At 37.2% G+C, this 17438-nt stretch overlaps 2 protein-coding genes across 6 annotated transcripts in view; one reads left to right on the plus strand and one right to left on the minus strand.

The window, feature by feature from the left end:
* The first annotated feature begins 5792 nt into the window (after window positions 1-5792).
* Window positions 5793-8605, plus strand: LOC135935510 (testis-expressed protein 264 homolog). Its single transcript, XM_065477902.1, has 4 exons — window positions 5793-6185; window positions 6556-6774; window positions 7155-7292; window positions 7350-8605. Exons 1-4 carry the CDS (start codon window positions 5844-5846, stop codon window positions 7398-7400), a joined length of 750 nt encoding a protein of 249 aa, XP_065333974.1. The 5' UTR covers window positions 5793-5843; the 3' UTR covers window positions 7401-8605.
* Window positions 8598-17438, minus strand: part of LOC135935509 (uncharacterized) — a 115993-nt gene continuing 107152 nt past the window's right edge. For 3 of the 5 annotated variants that reach the window (XM_065477899.1, XM_065477898.1, XM_065477897.1), the window contains exons 12-20: window positions 16567-16855; window positions 15521-15616; window positions 15345-15449; window positions 15169-15285; window positions 13545-13719; window positions 13186-13481; window positions 12282-12326; window positions 11739-11984; window positions 8598-11557 (exon numbers count right to left, since the gene is read on the minus strand). In XM_065477899.1, the coding sequence (XP_065333971.1) occupies window positions 11408-11557; window positions 11739-11984; window positions 12282-12326; window positions 13186-13481; window positions 13545-13719; window positions 15169-15285; window positions 15345-15449; window positions 15521-15616; window positions 16567-16855 (1519 nt within the window). In that variant the 3' untranslated portion in view covers window positions 8598-11407. The remainder of the gene's footprint in view (window positions 11558-11738; window positions 11985-12281; window positions 12327-13185; window positions 13482-13544; window positions 13720-15168; window positions 15286-15344; window positions 15450-15520; window positions 15617-16566; window positions 16856-17438) is intronic. The other 2 variants (XM_065477901.1, XM_065477900.1) reach the window with 1 other exon arrangement.

Genomic DNA, 17438 nt, shown 5'->3' on the forward strand with positions numbered 1-17438 from the left:
TTTGAAAGAAAAATCATTTAAAGATTGGCTGGTAAACAACGACCTCGAGCTAGATTCCATGGTAAACGAACCATATAAGGGAGGAAAAACGTTGCTTGAAATTGCAGTGTTAAATCATCTCCCTGAGATGACTCGCGTGCTACTTGAAATCGGGGCTGATCCCAACCAAGCCCTCATCTCAGCATTGAATGCTGGGGAGACGTTCTTCTTCTTGCTCACCAAATCAAGTACCCAACTAGAAATGTCAACTAAATATCAATTATTGAGAACTGTTCTGCACCGTGCTGTTCTGTCTGCGTGTCCTAGCGTCAACGTGGTCAAGTACTTATTAGAAGAAAGTGCAAAAAATAAATCCATTTCTCAATTAATTGACGCTAGAGACTACATTGGCATGACGGCTCTTCACCACGCTGCGAATAGAAACTTGAACGATGTAGTAGAAGTACTTCTGCACTTCAATGCGAACCTTTTCGTTAAGGATGATTTTAAACAGCCTGCATTCTTTGATCTGGAACCAGAGGTGGTAGAAAAACATCTAAACAAGCAAATTGAACTTACAACTTCCAAGAGTTTTAAGGAATGCAGCATACAATTTTACTTTGATAGTTTTCTAAATTATCGATGTCAGCGCAACCAACAAGCAAGAGAGAAGAATGCGTGTTCTATAGAGATGGAACCGTTAGGTAACTGCGAAAAGGAACCTGAAGAAAACAGCGAAACAATATCTGACGAGGATTACTGCGAAATGGAACCATTCATGATGCTGGCTGAATCTTCGACCCATGAAAGACTACTGCTACACCCACTAATCAGGGCCTTCCTGCAACTCAAATGGAAAAGAGTGATTTGGATTTACTGGCTGAACTTTATCTTATGCTTTATTCACGGATTAATTTCCTCCCTTTATGTTTTCAGCATCTTTGTCAAAAACAGCGGTAGTAATGAAACAAGCAATTCAACAGTTCAAACAATTTCACAACTGAATGATCTTGCTCAAGATGATAATTTTTGGTACAAGTTTTCTACTATCAAGATAACCACTATTGTGTTAACTATATTGCTATGTTCCAGAGAAATTTATCAATTAATATCATTCAGAACAATTTATTTTTGTAAATTAGTAAACTGGCTTGATATGATAGTTATCGCAGTCAATATAAATTTGTTAATCTACCCGAATGGGAAATACTTTAGAAATCTAGCTTCAACTCTTTTTCTTTTTATCGCCATGGAAATTGTATTTCTCATGAGCCGACACCCGCAACTAGCAACATACATCCATATGTTCTTTCAAGTATCAAAGAACTTCTTCAAACTGCTAATATGGTATTTCTGCTTCATAATTGCCTTCAGTTTCGCTTTTTACATTATTTTTCCTTACTGCGAAAAAGGCAAAGGCTGTACAGTTTTCTTCAACACAATGCCATCGTCTATTTTCAAGACAATGGTCATGGTTACTGGTGAATTTGAGACAGGCGACCTTGGATTCGAACATGTTTCTGGCACAGGCCACTTGATTTATATTGCTTTCCTGTTTTTCATCTCAATGATAATGGTCAACTTGTTAAATGGATTAGCCGTTAGTGACACGCAGGAGATAAAAAGCAACGCAGAACTTATTTTTTGCAAGTCTCAGATCAAGTTTTTCTCCGACATAGAGTCTTCACTTTTGTCCAAATCATCATTGCCAAGGAAACGGCTGAGTAATATCATCTTGGTAAAAAGGTTCTTATATTTTGCAGGCCATACAAACACAATAACAATATACAAACGCAAGGACCTCCCGGTTGACTCTGGGGAACGCTCGCCTTTTGAAATACAAAATTGGAGTTCTTACAAAAACACTGTATCAGATGCATTTAAATTCGCGAAAAAGAATGAAGAGAACAGTAAGTTGGATAATCTTTTGGCGCGAGTGAAGATATTGGAAGCTATCATTGAGAGTAAAAATAATATTTAATGACTATATATTTAAGTAGAACTAAAATTGAACCGAAAAAAACATATAATTACAAAACGGCTCTTGTATGAAGCTCAAGAATGTTTGGTGTGCAATTATTTATTGCGTACTAACTTTTAACTAAAATTTGGTGTTAAACTTGTAAGTATACTAATTGGATAATAAAGTTCATGCGATTCATGCGATTAATCAATGGTTTTATATAGCTAACATGTGCTGCAACCACCAACAGGTTTTACACTTTTCCAGCGGCTTTTTAGAGACGAGAGACGAATATCTGGAATAAAAGAGAGCCACATTGGGCCCTAGCTCCTAAGCAGCCACTTAGGCCCCATGTTATGTACTTGGCGCCTGGCGGTGGTATTTTTTGATCAAGTCAGTTCGTAGCAGTCCATAAAATGTGCTGAACAAAGGAAAATATTCCCTTATCACGGATTCGTCTCTGTAAAAATATGATGCACTATGAAGCAAGAGATCTCTTTATCTGTCATTCCTGTAAGTAAATTAGCTTGCATGATTAATATCATCACTGCCAAACATTAAATTCTAAACACTACACGACTACACGTGTTTTATCATAACCATTTAATAATGAATAAAGTTAAGTCGTACCAAACCAAATTTTGAAATTAAGTTAAGAAAAAATATCGAATCCATCCAGTTTCAAAACTTGATTTTTAATGCATAATTAGAGATTTTGTTTTGCCAAAGATTTAAATTTATATTTCTTCTTTGGTCATTCAATTCTAAATAATTTCAAGATTCCCACCTGTCGTACTATCAGGGAGGTGAGTTATAAGAACTGATGCAACACAATAAGTCCTTGGTCCTTGATGGAAAAGCCAATCAATGATTGATTGCAATATCAGTTCTGATTAAGCTTTATCTCGGGTTCTTTACGATGGTCATTTTATTGTTTTATCTTATCTATTGTGTTACGTGCGCTATGGCAACGATAGAAATCAAACATTATTCTTTGAAAAGTCTTTCTAAAGTCATGAGTGCCTCCAACATCGCTGATGTTCTGAAGGATGTCCCTCTTCCTCAAAATGGTGATTCAAAAGGGAAAAGGGTGAATAATTATTACAAGAACTTGAGTACCGATGCCTTACGTATATGGATCAAGAAACCTACTACCGAATTGACCAAACTTCATCTTGCGGCGGAAGCATTCATCTGCTTTGTAGCTGAAAACCACGATATCAATACCGCCAAACTGCTTTACATTGTTTGGAAAAATGATGGGAATGAAGAAGTATTGTTGGACCTAAAGAAACATGGCGTCGCAGATTTCAACTGTGTTTCTGAAAATGACCTGAAGGGAGATAAGAATGCTTGTTTCGACGAAATTGCCAACAATATTCCATCTTTTGAGATGGATGTTTTCCTTGAGGAAATCAAGGAATATTATTTAGCATCCCAAGACTCTGAAGACTCGTAAGTAAAATATAATTTACATCTTTTAATTCATTACTTAACTTTTTTAATATTCTATTCAAAAGTTATTTCATATTTTCTACACAATTTATTTTCGTAAACAAAATATCGGGTCTTGTACGTTAAAGACTCGAGGTATTAACTAACTAATTTTTGGGTCACGTGGTGAGTCACCAGCCGCCCTTACTTTGGCTAAGCTTAAGCTCCGCCAGCTATGCCAGTCGGTGGTTTAAACTGATCGAAAAACTCGTAAAGTGCAGGAGAAAATTTGGCCCCCAACCCTAGGACCGTAAAGTACTATCAAACTTCCCTTCTGAAATTGTGTCAGACGAGCTAGGCGGCATTAAAAATATTCAGCCACCATGTCAGGCAAAAATTGGGTCATTACGTCATTAGCCCTTGAGCCAGCCGCCGTATCAAATTTGCGCAGTTGATACCAATAATATGAAGATCCAAAAATGTTTCTTTTCTTTTTCGCGTTTTGCACGCATCAGACCCGGTTTTGCTCCAAATTTTGAGATAGTGCTCGTGAATGTAATGCAAATCCAAATTCGTCCAATCGCGAAACAAATAACTTTTTATTGTTCAATTCCCAGACCCAACGTCATTTTTCTACTTCTTTTGTCACAACAAATTATATATGTGCCTTTTGTGTCTCAAAAAGCTGTCACAAGCATACCCTAACCCATACGTACACCATATAATCATGGGTAAAATTGTGAGTCTTCAAGTTTAAAAAATATTAATGGTGTGTCACTTAAACAAAGCAACATTATTTATAACATCATATTTTCTTTGTAATAAACGCAGATTTGAATATGTGCAAAATTTGCACTTGCTAGCAAGAAATTAGTGAGCAATTTCAAAATTAGGCAACACAGCATATTAATCTCGCTTATTTCAACACGCAAACCTGCGGTGCGATCGGCAAATAGAAAAATAAGAAAATAAATATTCCATGTCTTGAATACATACAAGAACCAAGTGATTGTTTTCCTGCGCGTAACTCATTGCCATGCATATCGAACTGCTTGTTACAGGTGGTGGAGCTCATGCCTGTTGCTGTGAAATTTAGACGATCTTCTATTATTTCCTGTGCTTCAGATCATCGTGGGACCTATATTATGTATCATCTCTCAGGAGATTGTAATGATTTAGTTGTTAGAGTTCGATTTCCATCGCATCAAGGCTTATGGAGTTACGTTACGTGTATTGTTCACTTATTTTTCCATTTTAATTAAAATATGCCAGGGCATATACAGTATCCGAATGCTTTCGTATATGGTAGTACAGTACATAATTTAGTAGATGCAAGTTGACAGTTAGTACAATGTTGCGTACACACATAGAAACATAGATGATTAAATTTTAAAAATTATCATGGTACATACATAGTTGTTTGTATGTACATTACGAATATGTATTACATATTTATCTACATAATTTGTGTCTAGTTTGTAAAAGAGAAGTATTGAATATTGAAATTGAAGCATTACATATGTATTGATAAAAAATTGATTTTGTGTTTGATACATACATATATACATACGAGGAAATCATTAGTGTGTATGTATGTATATATAATATTATGTCTATTCTTAATCCGCATAATGTATCTAATCCATAAAATTTAAATTATTAAAAAGAGCAAAAACATACCTGGTTTTGGTGTTGTTATATTCTGGACAGGTTCTCTTATTATCGCTTATTATTAAGTTGCTTCAGAACAGTTGAAGAAAAATGTGGTCATGACCGCGTTGTCTTAAAAAAAATCGGATTAATATTTCATCTCGACTAACAATGAGTATCGGCTATATATCTACCCCAGGGTATCATCTACTGGTTAAAGTTGTTTCTTAGTTTGTTGTTGTTGTTGTTGTTGTAAAGTTGGTACATTTTTATGAGCTGTCTGGTTGTTTGGTTTCATTAGTTGGGGGGTGTGTCTGTGTTGGGAAGAGGAGAGTCCGCAGATATAAGCAATAAAAACAATAATTATTGCAGCTTTACACTTTTATTCAGCAAGCTAAATAACAATACCTTTTTTGTGTAGTTTTCTTTATTATTAATCAAATTAATGCAATTTTTACGAAATATTCTTGAAAAAATTGCCGCAATCCTCTAACTCCTAAACTTACGCAGCTTTCAGTCATGCCAACCAAAAACATTAAATTGATTCTGGTCATTTGCTGGTTAGAATTCCGAACTACTAGAAATATGTGTGGCAACCCTTTTAACCGGCAGGTAGACGTTTTACACCACAACACGTTAAACGTAAACACATTAATGTTTACTCCTTTGCTGCTCCATGCTTGACATCAACCTGCCTGCCACCCACAAATTCTTCGGTTCAATTTTGTTGTCAAATCACAGCACTTATTTTAGAAACCTGTTAGAGTCTCTTATTAATTTGCGATACATTAGTTAATATTGACAGCTGCTGGAGACAATGTGGGATTTTTTCCTCTCCTTCTTTTACAACAAAGACGATCCAAATAACCAAGAGTTCATCAGGGACATTCTTGAGCCTGAAGACTATGAGCCCTACCTCGCCGCCGGCTGCTTCGCGGTGTTGAGCTTGGCCCTCCTCGCTTACAGCGGCCTCTTCAGAAAAATCACGGTGGAGACTAATTACAACCTGAGGCCGAAACTGACGTTCGCCTACATTTTCGACTTTGGCGGCTACAGAGAGGCTACAATCAAACTGGACGAGTACCGGCTGCTCTATCCGCGGCTGCCAAGAATCACCATCCTCTACAACAGCCCCCTTTATCCTCAGTCTAATCGAGATGTGAGTTTATTAATTTTGCTTTAAATTATTATATCATAGTGTTAAATTGGAAAAAATAACTGAATTAATTTAATTAATTCCGTGCTATTCCCTATTATCGTTATTTCTAATATAATTAATAAACCTATCTAAATGCGAGCAATTTGAAAAATATAAAAATTATAAATTTTCCCTGAGCTTATCAAGCAAAGAAATTATCTTAAAATGATTTTATTTAGGTTCCTCCGTATCCTTGCTAAATTCTTCTTACTCCATGAAATATTTTTTTTCTAGATTTATCAATTTCTCGCATAAGATGTAGAGAAAAATGTCCCTAATAATTGCGAGAGTATCTTCATTGAAATTAATTTTGGAACATTAAATTTTTAAGCTGGTGAGATCTCCAACGTTCGCCACCGGGTTGGTGGTCAGTGAGGGCACGTACGAAGTTACCGAAAACATCTACGTTAAGCTGAAGGAGCTGGGTTTCAACTTCTCCACCATCCCTGATGACTGTTTCTCCGTGTCCACACAATTCGTTCATCACAACTATCTCTCCCTGGTGATTGCCTCACTGCTGATCTTCAAACCCCTCGTCAAATTTGTGCGGGTACATATAAAAATAGAAATTTAAGGTTGCATTTCCATACCGCCCAGTTTTTTCACCAATTTCTTGCGCAATAAATGATTTATTCCTTTAATAATTATCACAATGATGATGCGAAATGCTTTAATCGTGCAATGAGATGGATTTTTTTAACAATAATTCGCACGATATTTTCATGGTCAAATAATAAAAGTTAGAATTTAAGATATGAGTCAAAAATTGCACTAAATTCCTATTTTGTATATTATGCCTAAGCGAAATGGGTTAAATATAACGGTTTTCACTAGTTAAACGCAATTTATTCTTAAAAAGCTGGGTTTTGCAACCCTGTAAAAATTTATTTTCCCTTTAGATTCGTTTCATTGACGTTTTTTAATTGCCAGGAGAAGAACTTGTGTGCGCATCCGCTTGTACAGGTGGATAAAAACTCCACTCTGTACTTCTACGCTCCTCTGGGATACCAGTTTGATTACTACGTGAGGGAGGCGTCCGATTACTACGGCATCTCCCTTGTTCATAAGGTAACGAATTTTAATTTATTATTCTTTTTAAACTTAATTTCAAAAATTTGTCTCCAGATGAACCGCATTCGAATCTTGACAGACTTTGGACATCGCAAAGAAAACTGATGGATTTTTGGTGAAGAGGAGCGTGCTAATGTCATTAGCAAGTATTTAAGACTGAACTATACTTATACAATTTACTCATCCAAGCAGGATACATGTCGGGAATCGTTTATAATTTGACATCAAATTCAAATAGAGCAAGCTCTTCATTTTTTTTTTAAATTTATTTAAATGATTCAGATAATGTTCTTGCTGCGGAAAAGTCCAAGGGTAAAATCGCGCGAACTCACTATTGTGGCAACACTCGATTCTGACCACAGTCACGTGATCAGCTTCAATTTGACACCCACGATGTAAAACAGCGAGTTCGGACAGTTTTACCACTGGGGAAAAATCCGTCAGACCTTAGCTACAAAGTTTGAGATTGGACTTTTTCCGCAGCACGAATTAAATGACAAGGAAAAATTTTAGATTTACAAATTAGACTGTTAGAAATTCAAATTTTTGGATAGCTGGATCAATTCCTTAATAAATTTTGGATTATTTTCTGGTGAATGGGGGGTGTCTGTTTACAGAAATCTGGAAAATGGCTTTGGAATTTAATCTTGGGATATCTGATTTACACAAGGGTATTTTAAAAAAAAAATTATGCATTTATAATTATTTTATCTTGCTTGACGGAAATTCATTAATAGCTTGTTGAGAAAAAAAATCAGAATTAGATCTACATTAAAGCTTTGATTCCTTCTTGTCAAATGAAGGAGTGCTGTAAAAATCTCAAATAACATAATGTAAGAAATGAAACGATCTCGAAACTGCTCTTCCACTCAATTGCAATTCAAGCTGTTTTTCTTTTGATCAACAAATTTAAAACTCGAAACCAAGCCAAGCGCACTTGAAACCTTCGCTCAGACATGGCGGTGATGTGAAGTCCACTGCCAGTGATTTATCTCGGAAGAGAGAGCAGGGGGCTCTCCAGCCGCGTGGTGCAAGCGAGCAGTGGAGGGGCAGCTAAAAAAGACGCTGTCGTCCCCCTCCACTCGCAGTGACAGAGGCAAACAGCGCAAATTCTTTGCTTTTCTCGCTACTTCCGCCGGCTGGGGGGACGCCTCTGATTGGGCTGCCCCCAAAATCCGCCTAAAATAGGGGATGCGCATACAACAAACAAATATGCGTGCTCGTTGCTTGCTTAAAAAAGGTCACAAGATTGAAATGTAACTTAAAAATTCATGTTCTTGTGATGAAATAAAAGGAAAAAGGTAAACGTGTTATTTTTTTATTCCATGAACACAATTTGTCAACGATTTGACTTGCTTTTGGCACATTGGGGTACAACGGATGAATCACACTCAGTCAGTACAGTACAGACATGTTTGCAGATGTAAATAGTCTCTTTCTTCTAGGGGCGGGGGCTCGAGGAAGGGAATTTCGCTCCACGAATTTGCAAAAGGAACACACTGACCTATTGAAAATACTCCTTTTCGTGAAATGTATTGTCTCCTCATACATTTGACACCGCTGTAAGCGTTATGTTTCCTTGTGTGCGTCGCCCCTCGAGGCTCGGCAGCAATTTCTAATTTTATCAAAACAAAATAGTACAGTATGATAAAGTGACGAAAACAATCAGAATCATCTGAATACCCTCCGCGTCCGTTCGTCAGTTTCCAGACTTCCTTGCGAAGGTTTGCAACCGGGCGGACACAAAAGTTTAGCAATAAGCCTAACTCCCACCATTTTTTGCCAAATAATTATTGTTAATGGTCGATTTATTAACTCTGTTTTTTCTTTATTGGTTCAGTCGCGCTCGTTTTATTTTTAAGTAGACTTTGATGATGCAAATTCTTTCCCCAACATTTCAAAACATTAACAGATAGTTATTTTATTTTGATTATTCCATCACGAAAATTGTGATTAGACTTTCCACCTATTTTTTAAAGGCTTTTAACCTCTTCTAGTATTGCAAAATTTTATCTTTTTTTGCCATTTGAAAATTTAAGCAATTCCGAAACTCTGCGCCATAACCCAACCTGGCCACGAAAGTTTTAACGTGACTAAATTACAAAAATAAAAACATACCAGGGCAAAACTTATAAAAAAGTGACGGTAAGGAGAAAGTCACTACCCTTCGCGATCTGGCTCATTGTTTTCACAAATCTGCCACCAGGGGTGCACTTGCACTGGTCGAGCAATCGCGCATCGCTAAACTATTTTTGCAACAAAGAAATAATTTCGACTGTGTCAGGAAGTGATTCTGACTCTTGATTCTGGGAGCGTCCATGTTTTAGGAGGTTTCATGACTGTTACGCAAAGAGCACAAACTTACGATTGAGGTGACGACGCAGTGTTCCGAAAATTGTGAAAGTGAAGATATAAAATTCAGAACAGTGGCACACTATGTGCCAGTCCAAACTAATTTCCCTCTAGATTATTTTTAAATGGCATTTGAAAAGAAGTTTATGTTTACACATTATATTTATTTTTCGTGTTAATAATTAGAGTTCAAAACCACCGATTGACGATGCCTCTGCAATCATTTGCATTTTTTTTATTTGGGCTCCATGCATTTTTGACTTCTTAAAAACCAATTTGACAATCAATTCATCCATACATTATGGGATGGCTGGACTCTTTTATATCTGGAAATTGTAACTATTTTGGATCTCGGTAGAATTTTAAAACCAAAAAGTTAAATCAGTAATTTTTAGAGATAAAATAGTTGATTTTTATCATTTTTGGGGCCGTTCAATATTATTTATTGCACATTCCTGGGACCAAAAATCAAGCTAATTATTTTAAAATATTTTTTTCATCATTTGTATTAGAGTTTGAAATTTCTGAAAATCGTCACTTAAATTACGAGGAGTCAATCTTGAAAAGGAAAAAAATAACGTAACTCTTCCTTTGGTAAATAAACACCTCGTATTAACCACTAACAAACAATCGCCATAATTTTCGGATTGAAAGGTATGCTCCCCCTTATTTTAAGTCAATTTTAAGACTTCTCTTTAAAGAATATCAAGATAATAATTGACTTTAAGGGTTTCATCCACAATTAGCTGATATGAATTTGTTCTTTATTTAAAGTTCAATTAATTGAGCCATATTTGATCAAGCAGAAATCTAAGAAAATGAGCGTCAGTCGGTGACTTTGAACTTCGAATTTACACACGAGTCCAATTACGAATTGCGATAGAACCCTTCTGTCAAAAAGGTTCAATGGCCCTTTAAGACCAACAAGACAGCGCCAGTAGAAGTTGGTTCAACAAAAATATGTTCATATATATTTTATATCATATGCCACCATTCAACATTTTTACAACAATTTTAGTTCTCTTATTCTTTCTTTCTTTCTGATAAAGACCTTATAGCTACGGACTGTGAATGTTTAATTGCATGAAGTAACAACTCGAGAGTTTATTGTTCACACTGGGAAAATCGATAAATATACAAACGATTACTCTCCAAATAGTGGAATCCATGATTTCTTTTCGCGAATGGAATGGAAATAACACTCTTCTTGTCAGTTGCAACAACTAAGATGGATGATATTAATTGAGCATTTCATAGTGAATTGGTCTTGACTAAATTTTACCTCATCATTTCCTACTATTTATATATGTATTAACTGTGTATACCTCTCGATTAATCTAGTGTCCGGTTTGTCCAAAATCTCTCCTATTAAAATGCCAGTTAAACGACAATCAAAGAATCAATCGAGCAAATGAAGACGGCTATCAAACGAAAGTCGCTCTCTCGTCCCGTCTCTCGCGGCTACAATGAATCAAACATTGAACAATAACGCGGCTATACGCTAACCGATCAGATTACACGACGTGTACATTAATTACACAATCAGATTCTTGCGCAAAAATCACTTCTTGTTCTCGTTTCTGCTGCAACTACTTTGACTCGGAAAAAGTGCGGCGGCGGCGAATTTTTTCTTTTTGTTCAAATCTAGTATAGTTAACCATCTTCATAGAAAATTATTTATCAACAGCCATTTTGTATGAATTAATTTCATTTTGATTGAAAAAGCCTGACCCCTGAGAGGAATTGGCTCGATAAGCGGCTCAGTTGGTCGATTTGCGGCTGCTGCACGTGGAGAAGCGCGGGTCCAGCCGGCTGCACGTCGACAGCCGCGGGTCCGACTTGAACACCGTGTGCTGCAGCGTCCGCTTCCACTTGTCCTGCGTGTCCCGCAGCTTCAGCAGCCACGTTTGCTAAGAGAAAAATTGCCGGGATGTCAAATTCAATTATTATTTGATGCTAATAAAATTTTCAATAATAAATTGAGAATAAAAATTGAAGCCAGCAGCCAGCTTCGTTCGTCTTAATTTTGATTCAACACATATTTAAGTCTTAATTTGTAATGGATCACATATAAAATTATTCGTTTCTCACCTTGAGCTGGTCGTTGGCAGCTTGGAACGTGTGCACAGCCACGATCTGCTGGAACCGATTCAAGCTGACTATCACAAAGGCGGCGTCCATGCGACAGGTGGATCCCTCGGTCATGCTGACGTCGTGGATGAAAAACCTGTCGAGCGAAAGCGGCTGTTTGTAGACGATGTAACGCATGGCCGCCGCCTCGCTCGCGTTGTTGCCGCGGCCGCACGTGCTCGCCCAATTCTCCGTCAGGGACGATTTCTGCGGAGGCAGAAAATAATTATTAAAAATGATGCAAAGTCACCTCTTAGAATTTTTATACAGAAGCTGTGCATTGTTAAAAGCAGTCATGTTTATGTACAAAAAAGTTAGTTATATATTATGCATTTTGATTTTGGTATATGAACAGTGCAGCAGCGATTTGATGAGTGAAGCAACTTCAGGTTCAGGTTTGCGTTGGCTAATTCTGTGGTAGTTTAAAGTGTAGTTAGTAGCAGTGAGAAAACGTGATTAGCTATGTAGTGAGTGAGTGACTTCTTAATATAGCAAATTTGAAACCTGGCCAGTCCGTTGAGATTTGTCGTTTTTCCAGGCAAATGGCTCCTGCCGTAAAATAATAATCATTGGTTTTTAAACTGTATATTGTTTACAAATTAATTCTACAAAATGTTGCTCACATAGTGTGATTTGTAAAAAAAGTAAGACGCACAATAAATAAGTCGAAGTCTTTAACTAGGTCAGTGGCAGAGTGGTTGCAATTCTGGCATTAATTTCTGCCTTAAAATGCCCGCAGTCAGAACAGCGGGGGCCAAATATGCGATAAAATTGGTTCACACTGCGCAGATCCAAGATGGCGTCTGAATGTGGGAAGCAAAAAGATCTCTTTGGATTGCCGTACGAGTGTCAAGAGTTTGTTTTTACGATCCAAAAGACACAATTAGTACAAGTAATGCAAATTATGTCACAATACTGTCGAAAATTTGGTTCTTTTCGCGCATTTTCACGTGACCGTTTTTTCGCGCCATACTCCACCAGACGCCATAAATCTGCGCGTCGCACGAATCTGGCCCCCTCTGGGGCAGAACAAGTTTCAACCTTGTTGGCTTTTCAAAGAGTCTAACTTGGAAGCGGAATAATTCCGAATAGTCAATTGGAACTTAGCGACAGCAACCTTCATCGACTCACCGCCAGCAGGTTTCTGCTGGATATCCTAACGATCTCCATAATTATTGACGGTTTTGCAAAAGGGTGCATCGCAGATGACGGTCAGAATCACATACTGCGTGATTTTAAGAACAAAAATAATCCATTTTGTATTAAATTTCTTAAACCCTTGGACAACAATTAAAAAAATAGCTGTCTTTTCTTTCCTCAATATGAATTAACGACTTATTGAGCTCTCGATAAAAATTGTCAATCATTTCTATAAAAAACAAAAATGGTAATTGTATGATTTGCTCACCTTTTTGGAAAGACCCTTCTTCCTCCTGGTGATGAGCAGCATGTCATCAAACAAGATAACATACATTTCCGCCGGCTTGCCCGAGTCAAAGATGGACAAAGGACCCTCCATGACGATTTGCCTTCTGGGGCTGACGATGATTCTATCGCACGGCTGGCGCGCCAGAGCAGGCTTCAGGAATTCCGGCACAAAAGTTTTCGGGTCCAACTCGAGGATGGAAGGCCAGACGATGTTCCGCTGGATTTCTAAGAGCCGCTCGAAGTTCTTCAACCATTTCATCTTGTCGTCCAACTCTCCTGCGGAAGCAGAGAATTATTCTTTTGTGAAACTGCGTGTCTTGCGACGTGTAATTCGCTCACTCAGAGAGTTCTCTTCGCGCTCCAGTATTCTCGCGATTTGGTCTCGCTCGTCTGTGTCTTCTGTCCGGTTTTCTACTTCTTTGAGGATGAGAGGAACTTTCATTATGTGCTGGACAGGTGCCACTAGGAGATCAGTCAACTGCAGTTTTTTACACCGCGGGTCCCGATTACACCACTAAAGGAGAAATCCATGATTTATAGTTAGTGTTTTTATATCAGTATATTAAAATTGCAATTCTTCTCATTTTTAGATGGATTATAAGGAACTTTTAGTAGGCCAAAGGTTGCAAATGACAAGAAAATAAAATAAATTGGAAATTCTTGTTCAGAAGATTTATTTTATTGTGTTTAAATATTTTTTTCAGCCAGTTGAACCATCAAAATCAATACGCTTGACAAAAACGGACGAAAATATTCGATTATTTGATTTCAATCCTTAATTTTCCTCGAAATATGATGTCAATATGTTCGGTCTACAATAAACTTGACCCACATTTTAAAAGTTTTTTTTATCCTCCGTTTAATTTTGCTCTCGGAATATTTCAAGTAACTCAAAAAATGAAAAACTTTAGCGAAATTGAGCAGAATATAAGAACGGACGAATGATGCAAAAATTAATCAGCGTCAGCAAAAACCACATTAACCTGGAAACCCATTGCAAAAATACTGTTTTTAATTCTGGTTTTCTGCAGTTTCACGCATTTTACTGAAACACAAGCATTATTTGTATTTAATGCTGGGTGGATTGAAGCTAATTTAAATAAAAAATGAACTTCGACGCTTCTGATATAACAAATAATTGTAATTTTTGAAAATTGAACAATCTATTTTTGGGCTTCTTAACCATCTGTATGCCCCGAAATTTGTAAAAAAAAAAATGCAGAAAGGTGCGGTAAAAACAAAATTGGTATTTTCCGGCATATTTTTGCGCATTGCAAAACTGGCGAAACCTGCAAAATGCGTTAGCTTGTTTAGAATATTTTTACTCTACCCCAAATATAATACATAAGAGCCTTTTTCTTTTCCGAGAACGACCATTTTGATCAGAAAACCGGCCAAATTCCCAAGTCTTGAAGAGTTGATGGAAGCCGTGTTAGTTCAACTGGGTTTTATATAGCTGCCCTTATATTATTGGATTTTGATCTGTATAGAGACACGAAATGATTTCTTTTGACGAAAAGGAAAAAATTCTTGGAATTGGAGAAGGAAAATGTTGTTGGTTAGCCCATCAATAAAGAAAATAGTAATTTAGAAAAAATTGTTCAAAGCCAAAAATAAGTGATAATTGGGGTGTGGAAAAAACAAAATGCCTGAAATACTTTGAATTCATATCCACAAAAGAACAATTTTTTCCAAAAAATCTCGTTTTTATGTTTGTTTTTCGCAAAAGTAAGGAGGGGAAAAACACGAGCAAAAGTAAAAAATAACTAGCAGAAACTGCATGAAAAGTTTTATGAATTCAAGATAGCATGTAAATTTCTATTTTTAAAAATTGTCAATTAAAAAAAAATGTTAAATTTTTACTGCAGCATAAAATTGAAAATGGAAAAAAAGGAAAAAACCACAAGCAGCGATAACCTCAAACAACATCAAGTTACACAAAAGAAAAGCCAATTTAATTAACCTTTTCGAATTCGATGAACTCCATGTGTCGCCGCAGAGTTTCCAAGTAGTTTAGAGCGTTGATGTAGTTGAGCGCGTAGCAGTGATACGCCTGCGACACCGAGTCGGCCTTTGAACTCTGCAGCAAAAGCCGAATGCGGCATTGTTATCATTTATTTTAAGCATAGCGAGAATCACCTTTTGAAAAAGCTTAACGAGCACCTCTGTGGTGGACATCTCGCCACCTGTGCCCACGTGCTGCAGAATCAGATTAATGAACTCTTTGCAGAACGCGTACGTGACCTGAAATTAATAGCAGTCGCAAGCGTGTAATGAGCTCCTGGGGTGTCTGTGTAATGCGTTTAGACACTCACCAAACAAAGCTCGTCGAGGTTGCCAAAAAGCAGTTCCGGCTCGGCGAACATGGCGAAGCCCTCTACCTGGATCTTCTTCAGCGGCTCCATAAAAACCTGCAAAATATATTAATTTTGTTGCATCGACGCGTCAGATTTTTTATGATAAAGTAATCGAGACTTATATAATTTTAAAGAAAAATATGTGGCCTTCCTTAGCGTTTGGATTTTTTTTCTTATGTCATTTTCCCTCACATTGCCGAGAAACTTAATTTCTTCAATTATAAAATCAACTTTTTAAGTTAAAAAGAATCCAATTCACCAGTTGTATAAATCCTTAGTGTTTGAAGCCGCCAAAAAATGGCGCCACCGTATACTTTCGTAATAAATTTATTTTTGAGGAGAAATCCGCTACGATTTTAGACTCAATCCAGCTACTGTGCATTCTTCACTTAATATGCTTTATTTTGACGTGCTGGAAACCAAAATGAGTTAAGCCAATCGCCGTATAAACGTCGGAAAAGTTTTTTTATTTTAAAAAATAGTTTTTCTTGACTTTACGGCGATTGACTGAACCGATTTTGGTTTTCAGCACGTCAAAAGAAAGCATATTAAGTGAAGAATGCACAGTGGTAGGATGAAGTCTGAAATCACAGCGAAAATTCCTTAAAATTAAATTTATTACTAACGTATACGGTGGTGCCATCTGTTGGTGGCTTCAAACACTAAGTAAGAGCTCATGCAACTGGTGAATATCGTTTGGAATTTTTTATAAATGTCATTTTCCTTAACTTTATGCCGAAAAGTTTAATTTCTCTCATTAAAAAAATCAGATTTTTTTAGATAAAAATCAATTCCATTGCCTACTTTGGGTTTTGTCCATTTAAAACAAAATTCTCACCCTGATAAATTCTACTTTGCCTTTTCCCATAGAGGGACATGACCACAAGGGACCGTTTTGCAAGATTGCACCATTCAAATACATGATATCGTCACTGGAGTGGCTGCTCAATAATTCAGACGCATATTGTTGCGGCGTGCGGGGGGGGGGGGGGCAATTAGCTTACATTATTCAGCACCATGAGATGATCGTAGAGGAAGGCGCACTCGCTCTGGAACAGGTCCCACAGCGCCTCCTTGCGCTTGCACTCGTTGCGGCTGACGGTGGACACGGGCGACGCCAGCTGCTCCTTCGAGCCGAACAGGTCTTTCTCGCTCAAGGTGGAGATGAGCGGACTCGGCCGCAGCGGCAGCACCCGCTCCGGCAGCGCCTTGTCCAGGCCCTTCCACATGGCGCCCGTTAGCCGCCGCTCGAACGACTTCTCGCTCTGCGTCCGCATCAGACCCACGCGGAACCTGTTGAGTCATATTTAAAATAATTCTCTCAGTTAGCAAGTAGAGGATGACAATTAAAATATTTTTGATAAACTAATAAATATTTTTTAGTTATTCTCGTTCGTTACAAGACACACATCATGACGTTTTAAATAAAATTACTCATTGAAAATGAATGAAACGAATGAGATTATAGCGTATTGTTGATATGATTGTTGTATTTGTTCTGTATTATTTCATTGTTGCCGTGTAAGAATTGCAAATCGTCATTATGTTTTCTAATTGTTAACGCGAATATTCAAATTTTATCATTCTTCATCTGGCAATTCAGTGTAACGGACGTTTAATAATTCGCGGACTCAAGAATTTGGGGTTAGTGCCGTTAACGATAAAAATATTAATGTAATTGTAATTTATTGAATTGTATTACAGTCCTGTTGACGATTAAACAAGTCTGTGTTAAAAAGAAGAATTATTATTTGGTCAACTCTTCCCTTGCGACCAAATTTGGTGACCCCGACGTGACTCGAACACGCAGCCTTCTTGGGTCCGCAAATTATTAAACGTCCGTTACACTGAATTGCCAGATGAAGAATGATACAAT

The sequence above is a fragment of the Cloeon dipterum genome, chromosome 2, assembly GCF_949628265.1.
Source record: "Cloeon dipterum chromosome 2, ieCloDipt1.1, whole genome shotgun sequence".
Taxonomy (NCBI): domain Eukaryota; kingdom Metazoa; phylum Arthropoda; class Insecta; order Ephemeroptera; family Baetidae; genus Cloeon; species Cloeon dipterum.

Coding starts and splice junctions, on each gene's coding strand:
- LOC135935510 (XM_065477902.1), top strand. CDS start 5,844: ATGTGGGATTTTTTCCTCTCCTTCTTTTACAACAAAGACGATCCAAAT. Junction 6,775..7,154: donor CCCTCGTCAAATTTGTGCGG/GTACATATAAAA, acceptor TTTAATTGCCAG/GAGAAGAACTTGTGTGCGCA. Junction 7,293..7,349: donor GCATCTCCCTTGTTCATAAG/GTAACGAATTTT, acceptor ATTTGTCTCCAG/ATGAACCGCATTCGAATCTT.